The 19,532-nt window shown below is 41.0% G+C and overlaps 2 protein-coding genes across 6 annotated transcripts in view; one reads left to right on the top strand and one right to left on the bottom strand.

Annotated features, from left to right (window-relative positions):
* Positions 1-968: 968 nt before the first annotated feature.
* On the top strand, positions 969-11,587 carry LOC128267799 (JNK-interacting protein 3). 2 transcript variants are annotated; one of them, XM_053004723.1, is made up of 11 exons: positions 969-1,099; positions 1,602-2,526; positions 2,870-2,887; positions 3,026-3,083; positions 3,155-4,491; positions 5,950-6,062; positions 6,129-6,176; positions 6,260-6,801; positions 6,885-7,045; positions 7,119-7,349; positions 10,103-11,587. In XM_053004723.1, exons 1-11 carry the CDS (start codon positions 1,022-1,024, stop codon positions 10,204-10,206), a joined length of 3,615 nt encoding a protein of 1,204 aa, XP_052860683.1. In that variant the 5' UTR covers positions 969-1,021; the 3' UTR covers positions 10,207-11,587. The 2 variants fall into 2 exon arrangements, with proteins under 2 accessions (XP_052860683.1, XP_052860682.1); XM_053004722.1 differs by having other exon boundaries at positions 5,950-6,176; positions 6,239-6,801.
* A 1,247-nt stretch (positions 11,588-12,834) lies between these two features.
* The window catches only part of LOC128268780 (dipeptidyl peptidase 4), a 13,582-nt gene continuing 6,884 nt past the window's right edge, over positions 12,835-19,532 (bottom strand). For all 4 annotated transcript variants that reach the window (XM_053005997.1, XM_053005994.1, XM_053005995.1 and 1 more), the window contains exons 12-17: positions 17,868-18,043; positions 17,590-17,800; positions 17,321-17,506; positions 17,092-17,249; positions 16,822-17,027; positions 12,835-15,691 (exon numbers count right to left, since the gene is read on the bottom strand). In XM_053005997.1, the coding sequence (XP_052861957.1) occupies positions 15,554-15,691; positions 16,822-17,027; positions 17,092-17,249; positions 17,321-17,506; positions 17,590-17,800; positions 17,868-18,043 (1,075 nt within the window). In that variant the 3' untranslated portion in view covers positions 12,835-15,553. The remainder of the gene's footprint in view (positions 15,692-16,821; positions 17,028-17,091; positions 17,250-17,320; positions 17,507-17,589; positions 17,801-17,867; positions 18,044-19,532) is intronic.

Raw genomic sequence — 19,532 nt, forward strand, 5'->3', positions numbered from 1 at the left:
ATTGCACAAAACAACTGTAAACGGTAGCGTTATTTAAAGGCCCGTCTACACGTTACGATATATCTGAACGATGCCTTGTTTCAGACCAATCGTAGCGATACATCGTAGCCAAGGTGGAGCGTCTACACGCCACGATGCATCGATGCATCGTGGCGTGTAAGCAAAAAGAAGTTGAGCTGCTGAACAGATGAATAATATGATGATAATTTGATTTATGTGTAAATTTTTTTTATTTTTAATAATTTTGTTTTTGATTGATTTTTGAAGGAATAAAGTAATTTTGCATTCTCGTGAAAGGTGATGATAATTTATCATTATTCGAAATCATTATTTTTTTTAGATACACCCTGTTACTGATTTTTTTAGTGTTTGAACGAATGACAGAACATGGGAACGTCAGAAAAATGTGACATTTGGATGAAACGAGCTAGCTTTTTCAATGGGCTTATTGTTTTGAGAGACCATTCTTTTTCTTTCTTCCAGAGGATGACGAAGAATATGTAGCAGGAAGCAGGAAGTTTTGCATTGAATTGAAGGAATTATAGAATAAATATCGCCGCGATAAGATTTGTTGTGCCGTTAAAACAGTTACATTGTATTCGTCGCTTTGCGTGAATCTTTGGGTGATCAAAGAGTGATTCTCGCGTCTGCGTCATATAATGTTTTACGTGCGTGCATAAATTTCGCTGTGCTTGTGCAAAATTGGCTTGTGTGAGCTTGTGATCTGTTTGTCAGTATGGTATGGGCAAGTATGGCTCCGACGATAAAGCCAGTGAAATCGTCAATAATGCACGGAACGTACCAGTCGATTCCTATGTGTTCCAACAGATTGGGCGTAAAACTAAGCTTCGTCATATCCTCACTAAGGATATAATTTAAATGTGCGCCTTGCCTCTTGCTTCGTGCATGTGGGGATTTTCTCTCTTTGAATTACCTCACAAGTTTCTGTCTATCAAATGAACATTGCTGGGTGAAGCGCCAAACTCTGTGTTGATACGTACTTCTGGAACGGAAACTAAAGATGGAAAACGATACGAGCGAAGCGACGGAAGTCGTGTACGGCACGCACGAAGATTCTGCAATGGTGATGTCAGAAAAGGTAATAAGACGGGCAGAGGCTGGGCGTGATGAAATGGTGTTGTGTCCGCATCGGGAAAGGAACACAAATCAAACATGCAAGAAAGGCTTCGCAAAGTAGCTCGTACTGATTGTCTAGCGCTACCAACCGATTGTGCTATTAGGAATCTATGTTTTTATGCTGTTTGCTCTGTCAGGGCAGAAATGCGTAAAGTAAATCTAATTAGGAGCATTACCTAATGTGCTTTTGATCTTCTATCCTGGTCAGAAGCAGGTTTTAGCCGTGGAAATGTACGTGAAACGTAACTTGATACATTTCCCTTGTTTTGGTTTTCAAATATCGGCAGATATATGATACTTGTGAGGTCTGTAAATGTCCAAGCTGTTTAACGTCCATAACGCACCCGAAACAATGCAAACGGCTTAAATGTACCAGTAGCAGCTCTCGGGTTACCATTTTGTGTCACTTGCTATGCCAACGTATTTACATTTTTACCTTGAAATCACCCATCTCTGCGGAACAGGTGCAATCGCTAGCCGGAAGCATTTATCAAGAATTTGAGCGTATGATTCAACGGTACGACGAAGACGTGGTCAAAACACTCATGCCACTGCTGGTAAATGTACTCGAATGCCTCGACTCCGCTTATCAGACGAACCAGGAGCAGGATGTGGAGCTGGAGCTGTTGCGCGAAGACAACGAACAGTTGGTAACGCAGTACGAGCGTGAGAAAAATGCGCGCAAGCAGTCCGAGCAGAAACTGCTGGAGACAGAGGATCTGGCCGAGCAGGAGAACAAGGAACTCGCCAGCCGGCTCGAGTCGCTGGAGAGCATAGTGAGGATGCTAGAGTTAAAGCACAAGAATAGCTTGGATCACGCCAGTCGGCTGGAGGAGCGGGAATCGGAACTGAAGAAGGAGTACAGCAAACTGCACGAACGGTACACGGAGCTGTTTAAGACTCACGTTGACTACATGGAGCGAACGAAGCTGATGATGGGCAATTCAACCCACTCGCAGGCTGGCTCGGCCTCGGAACGGCTTGATATGTCTCGTTCGCGTCTAATGCCCATGATGCGCTCGACGGGCCCGGTGTCGTATGGGTTCGCGTCACTCGAGAACTCCACCATGCTCGATACGGAAACACTTTGCAGCGAGGAGGACAGTGGACCCGACTCTGGCCCACCATCGTTGCAGAACGAAATCGACACGAAAGCTACCGTAAAACTAGAACCAGAAAAAGTGACAACGCCAGCGGAAGCCAGCAGCACACCTGTGAAGGTACTGCAAAGCCCTTCTGGCGGTGTGTCTGGCAAGACGACTACGAAAAAGGAGCAAAGGTCGGCGAACACGCTTTATCAGGAGCTGTCGTTTCAGGATGATAACTTGGAGAGTGAAGAGAACGAAATCACTGGTGCCTGGGTGCATCCGGGCGACTATGCGTCATCAGGTATTACAATGTTCCGCTCATATGGACCGACTGCTCTTAATTTATCGCCGTTAGACTGGTCGATACGGTCAGACAGAAAATGTTGTACAAACCAACAATTCAAACAACAATCTTATCCATTTATTCACACAGTTAATGCAAGAGTATCGTTTAAATTTAGCATATTTTCATTTTGCAAACAATTGGGCAATTATAAGAAAGAATTGAATCGAAGATTAACAGTAACGTTTCTCCATGAGCATGTCGTTTGTCATCTACTACCATGTTTCTAACCAAAAGCGGTAACCCTGAATGGCTTTACTAATAGTAAACTTCTTTTTTCATCGGCTTCTCTACTTTGCAGCTAACGATAACTTTTTCGGTAAGTGCTTCTTAAGCTATTTCCAATCATGTCTTGTTCATGTCGCACGTTACCACATCGTTCGGGGTTCGAGGGGGAATGTTAGTATTTGCTGCTTATGATTAAAGCCAATTATGATTACTTTTTCTCGGTGTATAGGTATGGGCAAGGAAGTGGAAAATTTGATAATGGAAAACAACGAGCTGCTAGCTACGAAGTGAGTACAAAACTGTTTCTTTTATTTTGAGACATTTTCGCCATTCTAAACTTCGCCCCGTGATTCCTTAGAAATGCTCTCAATATCGTCAAGGACGATTTAATCGTCAAAGTGGATGAGCTGACGGGTGAAATTGAAATCCTGCGAGAAGAACTGAACGCAGGCATACTGGCGCGCAATAAACTGAAGGTGAAGGTATCCGAGCTGGAGGAGGAACTCAAGAAAACCAAGGCACAGGTCAAGCAAGCGTCGTCTTCGGCAACAGACCAGGAGGAGGAAGGTGACGTACCGATGGCGCAGCGCAAACGGTTCACACGCGTCGAAATGGCCCGTGTGCTGATGGAGCGGAACCAGTACAAAGAGCGATTCATGGAGCTACAGGATGCCGTTCGCTGGACGGAAATGATGCGTGCTTCCCGCGTCGAAACACTAGACAAGAAGTCAAAGCAAGGCATTTGGAAGTTTTTTAGTAATCTCTTCAGCTCCAACGACAGGCCAACGAGTGAGTCCCCCGGGCGTCTACACCAGCAGCACCGCTATGGTGGCGTAGGTGCGCAATCCGCGCAATCGTCACTGCTGCCTGCCATGCCCGAGGGACGCATGATCATTGGGGCAGGCAGCGGCAGTGGCAGTGGACTGAGCGGTAACTCTGGTGCTCTACTTCGCTCCTCTGGCCATGCGAGTAACATTTTGGTGCTATCGAAGGAACCGGAGCTGAGTCAGTCGGAGCGAGCCATGCAACGACGCCGTGATCAATATCGCCAAGTGCGTGCGCACGTCCAAAAAGAGGACGGCCGGTTGCAGGCATACGGTTGGAGTTTACCTAGTCTGAAGCCATCGTCATCAGTAACTAGTGGCGTGAGTGGTGGTGGTAGTGGTGGTGGTGGCGGAACTGGACGGTCAACTGGCAGCGGTGTACCCGTCCCCGTCCCTGTCTACTGTCGGCCTCTGGCCGAAGCTAGTCCACACATGAAAGTTTGGTGCGCCAGTGGTGTCAACATGCAGGGTGGATGCACCAAGGACGGTGGCTGTATTGTAGGTGCAGCGAGCATCTTTTACGCCAAAGACACGGCTGGTGGCGGTGGCGGTGCACAGATTACCGAGTTGACCGGAGATGAAGCCACGGCGACGACGGATGCGAAGGATTTGGGAGAGCTCTTGGAGCGCAAGCTGTTGGCGCTTGGAGCGCCGACCACGTTCGATGCCGATAGTGAACTAAGCTCGTACGTGTGGATCTGCACTAGCACTCACTCTGCGAGCACCGTTACCGTAATCGATGCGAAAAACCCTTCGGAAGTGCTGGATTCCTTTCCGGTTTGCCAGAATCATCTGCTTTGCATCTGCACCGTGCGCGGTGCACTAGAGATGGACTATGCGATGCTGGAAAACAGCGAAGTTACCAAATCAGGTATGGTCATGATCTGATTTCGGGTTAATCACTTCATTAAGAAGGGCCATTATCGTTACTCAATGGAGGTTCATTACAAAGAGAACGAAATGGCAAATAGTATAGATTGTTTTTTGCGAATGCGAAATTTTAAGTTTGTGCTAATATAAGGCTGGGGAAAAAGTAATCGACGTTTTTCAAGATAGATGCCGTTAGTGATCGATATCTCGTGAAGTATCAATCGCACAGTTTCAAATTTGGGCTCGTTTTAAAGCTTATACTTTACACTTCAAAAAATGCTATTATTGTTTTTTGTTTGTTCCATTTGTTTGTAAGTTACAGGGAGTTAACAATGGAGGTTAACTAAGAGAAAATTCGGTACATTTTACAGTTTTTCTTTGAAAATGGCGAAAATTCAAGCTAGGTCGCTGAAATTTTGCATGGTGTTTATGATGGATTCACAAAGAAGCTCGATGTTTGGGCGCCACCCTATTTACATAAAAAACATGATGGCTCGAATTTCCATCTACACAATTTTGGCCAAACGGAATGAAATCGAACCATTTCTTCAACGGTTGGGTACTGGGGATGAGAAATGGGTTATTTACGACAATATTGTGTGAAATCGGTCTTGGTTTGAGCGTGGTGAAGCAGCTTAACCGATGGCTAAACCAGGAAAAACGGCTAGGAAGGTTCTACTAGGTATATGGTGGGACTTGAAAGGAATCGTTTATTATGAGTTACTTTTGTGTAGTCAAACACTAAATTCAGATCTCTATGTCAATTACTGCACCATTCGAAGATAGCAATTGACCAGAAACGACCAGAATCGGTCATGGGAAGAGGTTTTGTGTTCCATTAGGAAAACGAAATGTCACGCACGTCTTTGGTGACTCACCAGAAAGTCCGGGAGTTTGTTTGGGATGTTTTAATGCATCCACCTTATAGTCCGGACCTTGCACTAAGCGATTGACACCTTTTTCGCGCATTACGAAATTTCCTGAGTGATGAAAAACTGAAATCAAAAAAGGATTGTGAAAAAAGATTGCTCGGGTTTTTCGCCAATAACGAGTAAGCCTTTTATAATAGAGGCATTATAAGCCTACCTTTGAAAAGACAACAAATTTTCCAACAAAACGGTACATATTTGACGTAAATCGGACAATTGGAAGCATCTCAAATCAAGTTTTGAAGTACACGCAAAAAACGTCGATTACTTTTTCCCCAGCCTGATATGATCCAGCCCGTTTTAACTATTTTCATGTTCATTCATTTATTTTCATTTGCATAACAGTCATTTCTTCATGACAAAACAAAAACAACGACCTATTATATTCATGAAGTCGAGTTTTGGTACTTTTGCGCCATGATGTTAATGATTGAATAGCTCCTAAGAAATAATTGGTTACTAGATTGTCAGCCTTGAGCGTGTTCGTTCCAAAAGATTAAAGAATCAAAATCGCTGTTTAATCCCTGCAGGTAAAATGTTGGAGAAGCCAGGAGAATCTCCGGACGATATCGGTAAGGTGTCCTACGAGAAAGTAGAACGACCATCCAACCATAGTGATCAAGTAGCAACAACGGAAACAGCCGCCGAAGAACATAAAGTTACCGAACAAGCACAGGAGGTAGTTCCATCAGTGGATATGTCACTGGAGCAAGCAACCGAAGCAAGCAACGATCGTGATCTTAATCATAACAATAAGGTAGGAAGCTGTACGTTGGAAAATTTGGCATCACTAGAGCGCCGAATTCCGTCTTTCCGCAGGGATGTAACGCGATCGTAGAGGACGTCAACGTAGACAAGAACGACATTGTTCTTCCGCTGGCGGTCGATGGTAATGACAACACAATCGTCGCCGCTTCCCCCAAGCCTCAACAGTCGTCTGCAATCGAGGAGTCAATATCATCGATCGGACCGACGATGTGGCTCGGGGCACAGAATGGCATGTTGTACGTGCACAGTTCGGTTGCTCGGTGGAACGTTTGTTTACATCGAGTAAAATTGCCAGACTCGGTGCTCTCCATCGTTCACGTGGAATCACGCGTGATAGTGGCCCTGGCGAATGGAACGCTGGCCGTCTTCCGTCGACAAGTGAACGGTGAGTGGGATCTGAACAGCTATCATCTGCTAACGCTGGGCTCGCCCAAGTACTCGGTGCGCTGTTTGACCATTGTCGGTGATAAGGTGTGGGCCGCTCATCGGAATAAAATCCATGTCATCGATCCCATTACGCTGTGTATCCTGAAGTCATTCGAAGCGCACCCTCGAAAGGAGAGTCAGATTCGTCAAATGGCCACCACAGGGTTGGGTGTATGGGTTTCTATAAGGTGCGTTTCCAACGGTAGTAAATCGGGTAATTTGTGCCGGTTGATAAGTTTAATTTTTTAATCCATTTTCTTTCGCTACTCAGACTGGATTCTACTCTAAGGCTGTTTTCGGCTGAAACGTATGATCATCTGGAGGATATAGACATTGATCCATACGTATCGAAGATGTTAGGAACCGGCAAGTTAGGTTTTTCGTTTGTACGCATTACGGCTCTGCTAGTTTCGTGTAACCGGCTGTGGATAGGTAAGCTATGTCGGGCAATTTACGTCGCATACCAAATATATCGGAAATGTCCACTTCCTTCGGTGTCTTATAGGCACTGGCAACGGCGTAGTCATCTCCGTTCCTTTAACCGATGCTAGCGGGGCTTCCAACACACCATACTCACCGCGGTTCGCAAATGCTCAACTTTCTTTCCACGGGCACCGCGATGCGGTGAAATTCTTCGTATCCGTACCGATGAATCCGCCGAACCATGGGCTCCCTACAACGTCAAAGGATATGCTGGTTATATCTGGTGGCGAAGGTTATATTGACTTTCGGTTAGGTATGTTTTTGGGCTTTCGTTTTGATCTATTCAATGTGCTAAGACTGGTGCTTCTAAACTGATACGCTAACAAAACGCAAAATTAGATGATAGTTCCACGTAGGTTTGCGAAATTTCAATTAATTTCCCTTTTTTAAATATGTTCCATGATGTGTCGTCATTTATGGAACTGGCCATGACTATTTTTTCATATGGTCTTGACGAAAAATTATTACTATTCGAAAGAGAAATAATTAGCGACCGATTTATGGGTCGAATTTTAGTACTCACACTGTGCATGATAAAACCATTAATAGAGTATTTAGCTAAATTAAACTTTGTCCCGATGTTACCTTTTCCATATGAACGCATGAAGCATGAAATTTGCATGGTCAATGTTTTAGTTCATAATGGAAGGTTTCATTGCTTTGACTTGTGCTGCTGCGCTAGTAATTTCAATAACAATATGTTGTAAGTTAGCTTTCAGACGCTACTGTAATAACCCTGTAGTCGTGTATACTTGTAACACTCATGTTGATCGAAATTGCAACGGTATGCTAATTTACAAGCTAAGAGTATAGTTATTATTCAAAGATTTTTGAAATAATGCTCAATACTGATTAGAACACTGCTTTGTGCTGGTGTACCGCGAAAGGTTAATTGTCTTATTGCTTGACGGGTAGGTCTTACTAAGTAGATATTACTAAGTAGAGTATATGCCATTTTTTATAGTGCTTTTCATTATTCAGTTGCCTTTTGTACCAAACGTACCCACTTCGAATATTGTTTATTTATAACTTTTGATTCAAATTATTTGTTATCTATTATTTGATAGCGATGCTGGAAATGCTGCAGATTTTATGTTATTCTCTCCCGGTCACATTATCATTATTTTTTTCTTCTCTCTTTTTCTCTATTTTAGAAGAAATTGTAGAAGATATGTGCGACGCCGCAACACATTTATTAGTTTGGCGTGTTAGCTCATCGTATGATGATTTATCTGTTTGTAGTTGAATTTAGACAAAAATGAGCTTGAAAAGTGAAGTAGCAAAAAAAAAACACAGGCAGAAATCAAATGCAATCGAAACCCATTCATAATTCTCGAATCTATTTGTGAAGGTATGTTGCTTTCAGTTTTTCCGATACATTATTTCCCTTCGTTTGATGGTTTCTTGTTTTGTTTGCATTTAAATTTTAATTGGTTAAACTAAAGCTTAACATCTGTAGGAAAATTTATGTCGTGCCATATGTTACGGGCGTTTTGTAGGTAGCTTGTTACCGAGTTCTCATATAATAAAATATGTACATATTCGATCCGTTGATAAATGTTTCTTTATGTGGTGTAGGTAATATTTAGGCTGTTCAAGTTGATTTTTCTGTTCCGAGGGTTCTAGCAACTTCTATGTATTAGGTTGGGGAAAAAGAAATCCATTATTTTTGGGTGAAATTCAAAACTTTATTTAAGATACTTCCGATGGTCCGATTTTCGTCAATTATGTACCGTTTTGTTGGAAAATTTGTTGTCTTTTCAAAGGTAGGCTTATAATGCCTCTTTTGTGAAAGGATTAGTAGTTATTGACGAAAAACTCGAGCAATCCATTTTCACAATCCTTTCTTGATCTGAGGTTTTCATCACTCAGAAAATTTTGTAATGCCCGAAAAATGTGTCAATCGCTTAGTGCAAGGTGCGCACTATACGTTGGATGCATTAAAACTTCACAACCAAGCTCCCGCACTTTCTGGCGAGCCACTAAAGACGTGCGTCACATTTCGTTGTCCTGGTGGAACACAAAACCTCTTCTGTTGGCCGATTCTGGCCATTTCTGGTCAATTGCTAGCTTCGAACGGTGCAATTATTGACAGCAGAGATCTGAATTTTGTGTTTGGCCACACGAAAGCAACTCATAATACACGATTCTTCTCAAGTACCTCCGTAAACCCAGTAGAACCTTACTGACCGTAAGTCCTGGTTTGACCACCCTGTAAGCTGCTTCACCACGCTTAGACCACGATCATTTTCACACAGTATTGTCGTATGTATCCCATTTAACATCCCCAGTACCCATCCGTTTACGTAATGTGTCAATTTCATTCCGTTTGGCCAAAATTGCGCAAATGGAAATTCGCATTTTTTTAAGTGAAAAGTATCAGCTTTAAAACGAGCCTAAATTTTAAAGTGTACGTTCGATACTTCACAAGATATCGATCACTTAAGTCATCAACCGAGAAAATAATGGATTTCTTTTTCCCCAACCTAATATATACAATCGAATTAATTTTTTATTATGAACATATTTTCAGCAATATACGATTGGCATGTAATTGGGGTACAAGGCTTTGAGAAGAAGCTTTTTTTTTTGCTTGCTTTCGACTTAATTTTACGGAACTGAAGGGTTACTACGCAACAAATTTTAATTATTGTATTCATACACTGAAATAATGGTACAACTCTACAATGAATGATGAATGTTTTGTTAAAAAGCTTTAAAATTATCGTTGGGATTTCCGCCAAGTCGTCTACCTTATGGTTATGTTTGAAATATGTTTATTGTTTTGCTGTTACACGGAATGCTTTACAACTAATTTTTAATTTTTAACTTTTTCCAACTTTGTATTTTAGACGTAATGTTTGGATTTAAGGTGTACGCATTTTTGTTGCATCTTTTTAAAAGTAACTTAGTATTATATCTTTACACTAATATTAGATTTTAATATTTAACGTTACTTGTGCCACGATTAAACTAAAACATTCGTTCTTTACCATCTCTTATTAGGCGACGGAGACATGGAAGCCAGCGTTGAGCTGGAAGCTAACCAAACCATTGAAACCCGAAACGAAAAGAGTTACATCATCGTGTGGAAGGTTAGCAACCGCTAAACTGGACAATATTTGAAGCAGCCCCGCTTGCCTGTCTATTTCCGTCACACGCCACTACTACGACGAATTCATCCGCATGCTGCCTGGCGACAACGCAAAGGACAGCGAATCGTACTCTGTATTTTAAGTACTTTTCACAACAAACGTACACGATACACGAAAAACAAGATATAGTTGCTTACGCAAAGTACGCCGCACACAAAATAACACAGCCATGCAAAACATATACCTAGGGATAGTAAAAAAGGGAACATAGCAAAAAAAAGGACGGTTAGTCTAACTGTTTCCCGGGTTTAGGTTTTGTTTAGCGTGTTGCTTAGTGTCAGTGATTTTTGTTTTTAACATAGTGCATTTGAAGCACACACCAAAACGGACACACCGTACTCTTGGCTGGAATCGGGTTTGTCGCGATATGTCGAAAGCCTGTGTCTACATCTTACCGTTGGATTTAAGAACTACTTTACTGGTCAGTGTACGCTGCAAGTAAAGAAAAATTCCGCTCCACGACAACCTCCTCAGACACCATTACTACGCCACAGCACAAACATCCTACAAGCAAAGACAAATGATTCCAAGTTACAAACCAACACCTGCCCGCCAAAGAATAAGATTAATCAAATTTTTAATTTAGACCCTACCACGTTCGAATGCGACACAAGTACACAAGTTACACTTAAACCAGTTACACTATTATGATTAATGTTGCGAAGATTAATTAATACTATAGCTATCAATCGATTCAGGTCTGCAATCAGCTTGCGACATCGTCAGAATTCACATGGTAGTTATTACACTAAAATGCAGACACTATTAACCTAAAAACAAACAAAAATTATGTTTAGGAGAAAATTTTTAGTTTACGTAAACGTTTAAGTAGAAGTTCTCTTCTTTTGTATATATTATATTTGGTAAATTGTTTTCGTGGAAATTTTAGTTATTTTCTCGATGTTGTTAAACATTTGTTTTTACTTCAATAACTCTTCCTTGTTGTTTTCTTGAATCTTGTTCTTGGATAGAATTTGAATTGTTCACAGTAACTTCGTGCTTTGAAACTTACGATAAGACATTTATAACCATCTTTTAAGCCAATTAAAGCTGTGCTACTACAATAGAAAGATTTAAGCCGTGTATTTGAAAGATTTTAAAGTTCTTTAGATTTTTATTTCATCCTTAGGAAGAAACATACTAGGGTATACTGTTTTAGTGGAGTGTTTTATACCTTTAGGAAGCGATTCTTTAACGTGATTGTAAATCTAGTTTTTACTTTGATTCAATATTGTGAAACCTTTAGCGTACACACTACCAGGCGTGCAGACGCCAGATACAATGCATACTGTATAAAATAGAAGCAGAATTATTTGCAAAAAATCAAATATAAGTAACCAACGCAGTAAGAAAACTAAACATAGTGCGTCGTATTGTCCTTCTCTATGTCTATTTTATCTTTGGTTTGTTCTTGACGCTTGACGGGCTGGTTGCGGGACTAGTTCAGCGGAGCGAGGCGCATACGCTGCATGTCTGTAAAATCGTCCTTCAGTGTGTACAGTACGCTGTGGTAACGGCTTTACCCTTGTCCTTCCACACATACGGGGCTAAATATTAATCTGAGCATCTTCCTTTCGGAGTTTCAACAATGTCCAGCCAAAGATTACAACTGAGATTATATCCCAACATCGACTCTCTCGACACGATGAGCACGAAATGGTTTCTTCAGACTGTGGAACGACCTGTTGACTGCTAGTCCCCTAGCGTGAATCCCCCGTCGTTGTTATTCAATGTTCTATTCTCCTCAATGTCGTTTTTCCCAAACTTTGACTGTGAAGCTCAGACGGTCGAACCGTCTGTCGCTTATTAGTACGTTAACCACACTTATGCTCCCCGATGCTGTCGATATGGCTGCTAATGATGGTGCATGATATGATCTTGTTGTCTTTTATCTGCAGACCGAGATACTCCGCAGCTTACTTAATTCCCATTTAAGCCTGAGTTACATCGAAGAGCTTTTGACCTATGTCAACAGGATAGGCTAGGATCTGCCTGGCCTAGAAGAAAATGGGCACGCTCCAAGCTCAAGCAACGTTTCCCATTCATCATTCACGAATCACAATCCACCAGTTTCGTGGGAACTTCCGTTCAGAATCCCAAACAGCATCGTAGTGCCGTAACTTGGGGCATCCGCAGTTTAGCGGTACGTGCCGAGTCGGCCATACCAACCCTCGTGAGCTTCGTTCGCAACTCAACCAACGCAAGCGAGACACACTTCTCTCAGTAATGGTAACATCCCAGAGAGCCAGTTCAATTTGGGTTCTTCGTTTTAACAGTCATCCAAAGTTTAAAACTTATAACTTGAATCAAGCCAAAAAGTTCTCCAAATTTGCCAAAACTCAACCACAAAAATCTTTGATAACGTTCTAAAAAAATGAGCGAAAAATAATAGCGCTTCAATCAATAACGAGGTGGATGAGAAATTCTAACCTCTAACTATGCCCAGTAAAGCCTTCAATATTATGCAAACGTAGTGAATGTATTTCATTTTACTGCAGCCAATACTTACCATATGTTGAAATTTGCGTATTCTCGTAGTTTGTTCCGTTTGCCTACCCTTTTAAACAAAAAACGTTCGTACTGTCTATTTATTTAGCGAACACATTTCACCGCAGCTCTGTTTCCCACTGTTTTCTTCATTTTCTCCCTCGGCTTTGGACTATAAATATATTAACGTTTATTTACAAATATTAGTTTTGCTTTTTTTGCAGTGGTTTTCCTTCTTTTTGTTTTTTTTGTTTTATTTGTTTGATTCTTTTGTCCACTTTTTCTATTCTCAATTTCACAACCATTATGTAATGAAAACTTGCTGGGAAGCATAAATTATGATTATCTTATTCATTTTTCTCGTTTTTTGTTGTTGTTGTGTTTCGTTTTTTTTTCTTCCACGGTGTATCGATTTAAGTGTGTCTGAATGACGTGTTATATTCTAGTTTGTTTTACTCATATTATACAATAGAATGGCACAACAATTATTTTTCCTCGTACTGTTCGCTGTTCTCACAGTTTTCTGTTGAGAAGTTGCTTTCCGTAATCCTTTTGTGGAATATATTCCATTCCGGTTTCTCACCACTTCGTTCCTTGTTGCAGTTCACTCCGTTGCATTCACGATCTCCGCTGTTGCCCAGTTATGTGAATGGCTTAGTTTGTTAGATCTGTTTAATTTGTTAGAGTTTTTAGTTGTGTTTGTAATTTGATCAGTTTCCTAGTTTGCCTATCGACATTGAAATACGAAACGGATCCTCTGTCCAATTAATGCGAATGAAAGAAATGGAAATGGGCAACCACATAACATAAACGCTGAAACAAGTTAATATTGTTATCAAACAAAGGTACAAACCAACAAATGAGATGCTTTCATCCCAAACCGCAATGGTCTTCCGAGCGGTATTTTTGCACGAAAAATGAAAGAGAAATGTAAGGAATAAGGATGTAATAAGATAAATTAGAGGGTAATAAATATGGAAAGGATGATTGAAGAATATGGTATATAATGTTAGCCTTGCTCAACTCCTTGAGTGTTCTTACTTTTAACCAGATAGCTCTTAATAGGCGATTTGCGGAACTTCAAGTAATGGATAGTTAAACAAGCGATTCTAGTGCCGCATATTACTATGAATGTCGCTTATACGTCACAATTCAGAAACTGTTAGTACACTTCTGAATGAATGCTGGATCGATTAATCTGTGCAGTGAACTTTTCACGTAAACAAGAGGGGGTTTTCATCCTTCACAAGCCTTAAAGGAAGAATCTGTGTCGCAAAAGACCTGTACCTCTGATTTAACCGTTGTAAACCATTGATGTTTCCTAATAAAACTAGAATTCCCATGGGCCATTCAAAGGTTTGTCTCGGAGTAACTTTTGCCTTAAAATTAACGCACTAGCAGAGACGCTTCGATGAGTACTTTGTAATGTTTTCGTTCTGTATGTTTGACTACTCCTCGTAGTGTTAGAATAGAGAAAATTTCTCGCCCTAGATTTCAACACACACTTTTTGTCTCAAGTGGTTTTGTTTATTTTCGACCACTCACGTTTGTGTTTGTTTGTTTTTTCGTCGTCTAAGTTGCGACATAATTGCTTGTTACGTAAATTTTCTGTCTCTTGTTTTAATTCATGTGTTATGCTTACACCTTGATTGCTCTTGCTCTTCTGTAATTCTAACGACTATGACGTGAAATAACTATGAAAATCTCCAACCTCCTGATGCTAACTTCGCATGTTCGGCTTTCATGCTACTTCTAGAGCGTCATACATTCTACAATTAATCTTACTTGTCGTGGGTCACTCTTTGTATTACTTTTGTTTACGCTCGCTAGCCATCTGAGTCTCTGAGAATTGCAGTTTTGCCGCTCACTAACATAAACACCATGTGTGCACGATTCGCTTCAATATCATTTTGGAAGAAGATTCACTATGGCTCTCTTGCATGTTGTTTTCGGTATTGTATTTTGCTACAATTTACTAAACGATAGCTGCATTGTCTGCCCCTAGGCTGGTTTGCGTGACTGCATATTAAGTAACTAAATCCTAGTTTACATTGTATAGACGTTGTTTGCTTTAGCTATGTTGGTTGAAGTTTTTGTTTGGTTGTTATAATTGTTTGGTGGTGCCGTACGGTTTTTGATTCGCTGTTTTTGTTTTCGTTCATTGTTTTGTTTGCTACAATTACACTTAAATAGACGTTAAAGAAGACGAAAAAACTCACTCATCAGTTTCGTTATTGTAAGTAGGACTGTTTCTGTTTTCGTTTATCAATTCTTTTGATTTTGTGTTATTTCTTGTCTGCGATACTTCCTGCGTTCCCAATTTGTAATTGTATGCGTTATGTGCACTACTTTCATGTCCGCAGCGTTTCACGCACGTAATTTCCATCGGCATAAGCAAGTTTCTTCGCTAACACACTTTGGGTTTTCGTATGTATGCTAGGAGCTTCGATCAGTTATTTCGCTATTACGTGACTAAAAATAGTGTTACTTTAACAAACCGGTACTCGGGCTTCGATTTTTCATACCCATAAACAACTTCATCGTATTCTCTTTTACGCTCGCTGGTTTTCGGCAGGCTTTATTATCGTTTTTAATTTAGCATTTTTTTACCATATTTGTCTGATATGTCTATTTTATTTAGAACTTATCAGTTATTGTACACCCCACCATTGCGGTGATACAGCAATCGAATTGGTTGCGAAATTTCGGTAGCAAAACAAATCGAACCAACAGAATACAACGATGTTACCTAACAAAGAATATACTCACTAACGCAATCGCACAACATTCATTTACACGCGTCTAACGAAGACGTCTACTCATTCGGTACATGCGTTTCTGTTGGTTTATCCTCGTCGGAGTCTAAAGTTAGGCAATTCCTCAGGAAATCTTCCATCGATCGGTATACGTGCTCGATCACACCGGTGAGATCGTGACCTTCGTCCGCGTAACTCTGCAACGATTAACAAAAGCCATTCGGGCGGTAAGATGATATTAGCAAAACATCCAAGTACAGGGTCGTTGGTGAATAAGAATATAAACACTCTAAAGAAGTGGACAAACTATAAGAATCGTGAATAGTTGTTAAAGAATGTTTGGCTATCATTGATGTGTTTCAAGTTTTTTAATGGCTTTTCATGCAACCAATTTTTTTTAACATTTCAGTATTTCATACGGAGCGAAGAAAGGTTGCAATTGTACTACTACATTAATCTTCAAATTTTATGTTCAGTTTCGTAGCTTTAAGTAGTGGTAGTTGAGTAAGCAGTTGATCTAGTTGCCCTTCAGCACTATCGTACCCAAAATGATTGCCTGTAAAACAGTTTCAACCTCTCCTAGCATTAGAGTCAACTTGTTTGTTCTGGCCTCGCACATGAAAGCTGCACATATATTTAATCTTACTTGTTAGTTTGATGCCCTTGTGCGTTGGAGGATGAACTCTAAAGAAAACTCAGCCGTCATGCAAATGTGGAGGAATACAGCGTTCTCAGTCTTTCCCCATGACCCAATCTTCACAGATGTTTTGACAAAAGCCACTACAAACTAGAAAAAAACACTATTCTGCTACGATAACCGAACCGAAACAACGAACAAAATTAAATTAATCAAATGCAAGTCTAAATTACTAATAGTTCTGTAAATTGTGAGCCAAAAAACGAAACACAAGAAGTTTGCCCCAGAAAATAGCACGTAAGGGTAAACTAATATCAACGCAGCAATCTATGGGTTGTGAAGAAAAAGGATTTCGAAACCAAAATGGTTTTCTTCGGATGCTTTTTTGTGAATACGATCCATGCGATCGTTCGGACAAAAATCTCGTTTACTCTACCTCTAACTGTCTGTTAGTCTTTATCTAAAGATGTTTCAAAAATACTAAGCAATCATGGTTTTCACCTGTACAGTGATCAGAATCCTTTTCAAGCAATGAATTTGAAGAGCGGTGCTTACATTACAAACTGTTATCATTTACAGTCATCTCATGAATCTTGACTTTCCTTTCCGCAAATTAGAAATGATTAGTTATTGAGTTTCTGTTTTCTTCACATCAGAAAAGAGTCACCAACACCAGCTGAATTTACTCACCAAATATCGGAATATCGTGCCAGACTCGGAGAGCGATCGTGCTAGCTGGATACCGTGCTGGTATGGTGTCGTAACGTCGGCTAGGCCATGTATCAGGAAGTACGAGTAAGACGGAATTTGGCGTCCCTTTTGCGTAGCATCCGCTTCGACGTACGCTTTGTAATTTTCAGCTGGCACTCCAAGGACTCGCTCAGTAAACACAGAGTCTGCGATGAAATATTTCATTTGTTAAGTTCCATTCTCGAACTTCGCGCAGCGTAGAACACTTACTGTAATATAGCCAATCAGTTACCGGGGACACCGAGATGCCACACTTGAACACAGGCTGCTGAGAGCCAAGTATCATAGCTGTGACATATCCACCGTAACCCCATCCCCACACACCAACCCGTGTTTCGTCAAGGAATTTTAAAGTATCCAAAAGATACCTGTTTGCGCATGAAAGTAGAATGTATTATGTGTTGCTTCCGTTAAAAGGTGACCGTTTGGGTTGCCTTACCTAAGCACTGCGATTTGATCCTGAACCTCAACACCGCCAAGGTGTCGATACAGAGCTTGCTTACCCTGACCACGAGCTCCACGAACATCTAGCCGGATGTAGACGACATCGTTGTGGCTCGACATATACGTACCCCAGTCAATTTTGAACTCTTCGGACACTGCGCTCGATCCAGGTTTCCCGTTTCTGCGTATCGGAACCATATAAGAAAAAAGATATTATTTTGGGTAGATACGATTGATATTAGTAATACTGTGATATAAACTTACACTTCTACCAGTACCGGAAACGCAGCATCACGTAGTTCTTCTCGCCAGCTGGGAGGCAACAATAATTGCACAGCCGCTCTTGTACCATGTGGAAGCGGAATTTCGAATGACCGTTGTGATGGAAGCGCGAACTCCGACAGCTTGCTGGCAAAGAACGGTCTGGTGTCGTATAGTACGCGCATGAGCTTATGATTGTGCGCCGCATGAACAACTGGAAAAAATCATGGAATCAATCTACTTCCCGCAATAAATTGATAGTAAACCCAACTCCTACATACCCGCCAATGGTAACCCAGGACCTTTGCACTCCAGTATGTAGTACGATATTCCCGCATAGTGTGAAGTGAACGGTTGCGAGCTGACAAATGCATCGAAGAATGAACAGTTGGTGTAGTAGTAACGGCTGCCCCACAGGACGTCACTTAAATCACAAGTGATGCACGTTGGTTCCGCTCTGAAATTGTGTCAACAAGTAAGCAATAAGTAACCTCCATACTAATCCGTAATCCTAGTAATGTGGGATTGTAATTCGTTCAATCGAAAACAGGTATTATCAGTAAAAAATATAGTGAAACTACCCTCATATAATTTAAAAGAATATTAAAAGCAAAACAACACAGATAAATACGGACGTTGTTGCAATGGTAGTATGGTATGGTATGAATTAAAAACATCTGACTGGTAAACTAACTGGTGTACTTCTTTTAACGGTAGTTAAAACTTGGTGTACTTAATGAAGATTTCGAACAGCAAAGTGTTTGTCTAGGCCTTATATAACTTAGCTTGTGTTCTAGGTAAATAAATTCCTGGATTGGCTTTTAACACTTCTAACCATCATCTGCTGCTAAGGCGGAGCTGAATGCACTTTTATGTATCCCGGTTAGGCTACAGTCAAATTTGACAATTAGACTACAACGTATTGTGCGACTGCGAATTTGGGTTTAAACCCCGTGTTTAACTGCGCCAATAAATTAGCAACAGTAAGCAACACTTCTACTCATACGGGCGGCTGAAACTACCCAAAGCCATTAACCAGATCAAGAAGTTCAACGACAAATTGGCAGCCGCCAGTAATAAGGATATGGAGATGATGTGGAAAGAATATGCGGAGGAACGCGAGACAACTCATAAGACCAGAAGACCGCCGAGGTGTTGCTTGCACGGCGGTCATGATGGTTAGACGCGTGACGATTCCACGTAGGTAGTGAAGAGAGTGCAATGCCGCTGTTAAATAGAAATTCAACTGCTTTGAAACAAATAAAGGTTTTTGAATGATTTTGTATTAATAAAATCGCAAACTTTGCGATCGGTCTCAATTGTCCATTTATTTGGACCATCGTTCCATGTTTGCATCTTCCCTTGATACCTCACCACTTTTTTGGCTTTCTTTTTTATCTAACAATGACACACTATTTTTCGGAAGAAACTGACTCCGCTGCAACGATACAGTTCAAGTATTTTTAACTTTTCAGGACAGGGAAACAGGAAAAAGTCGCAGAGGGCCAGATCTGGGAAATACGGTATCGGTAGGCATAATTTGTGGGCCAAAATTTCGCGCAACGCATTGTTTGGGCCAAAAATTTGCGTAGAAACCACAATGTGTGAGCAGGGCGGGCGTTTGTGATGGATTGCTTCGGGCGAATTGCGCATAACTTGCAGGTAATATTCGTTATTACCCGTGCATTACAATAACTCGCGATGCATCACCACCCTGCAATCGAAGAAAACTGTACGCAAAACTGTTCACATTCGACCAAACTTGGTTTTTCGAGTTACACATCTTCTCGGCTCCCTGAAAAAAATTTGAACCACCGCTAAGCGCTGCTTTTGGTCTTAATAGCTTCACCATAAGCCACAGTCAACATTTCAAATGCGTGCGCGCTCTTAATTTCGGTTTTCACAAAAAATTTGAGAAAAATTCTGCGCCATCCTTTTTTTCGGAG

Source organism: Anopheles cruzii, chromosome 2, assembly GCF_943734635.1.
Source record: "Anopheles cruzii chromosome 2, idAnoCruzAS_RS32_06, whole genome shotgun sequence".
Taxonomy (NCBI): domain Eukaryota; kingdom Metazoa; phylum Arthropoda; class Insecta; order Diptera; family Culicidae; genus Anopheles; species Anopheles cruzii.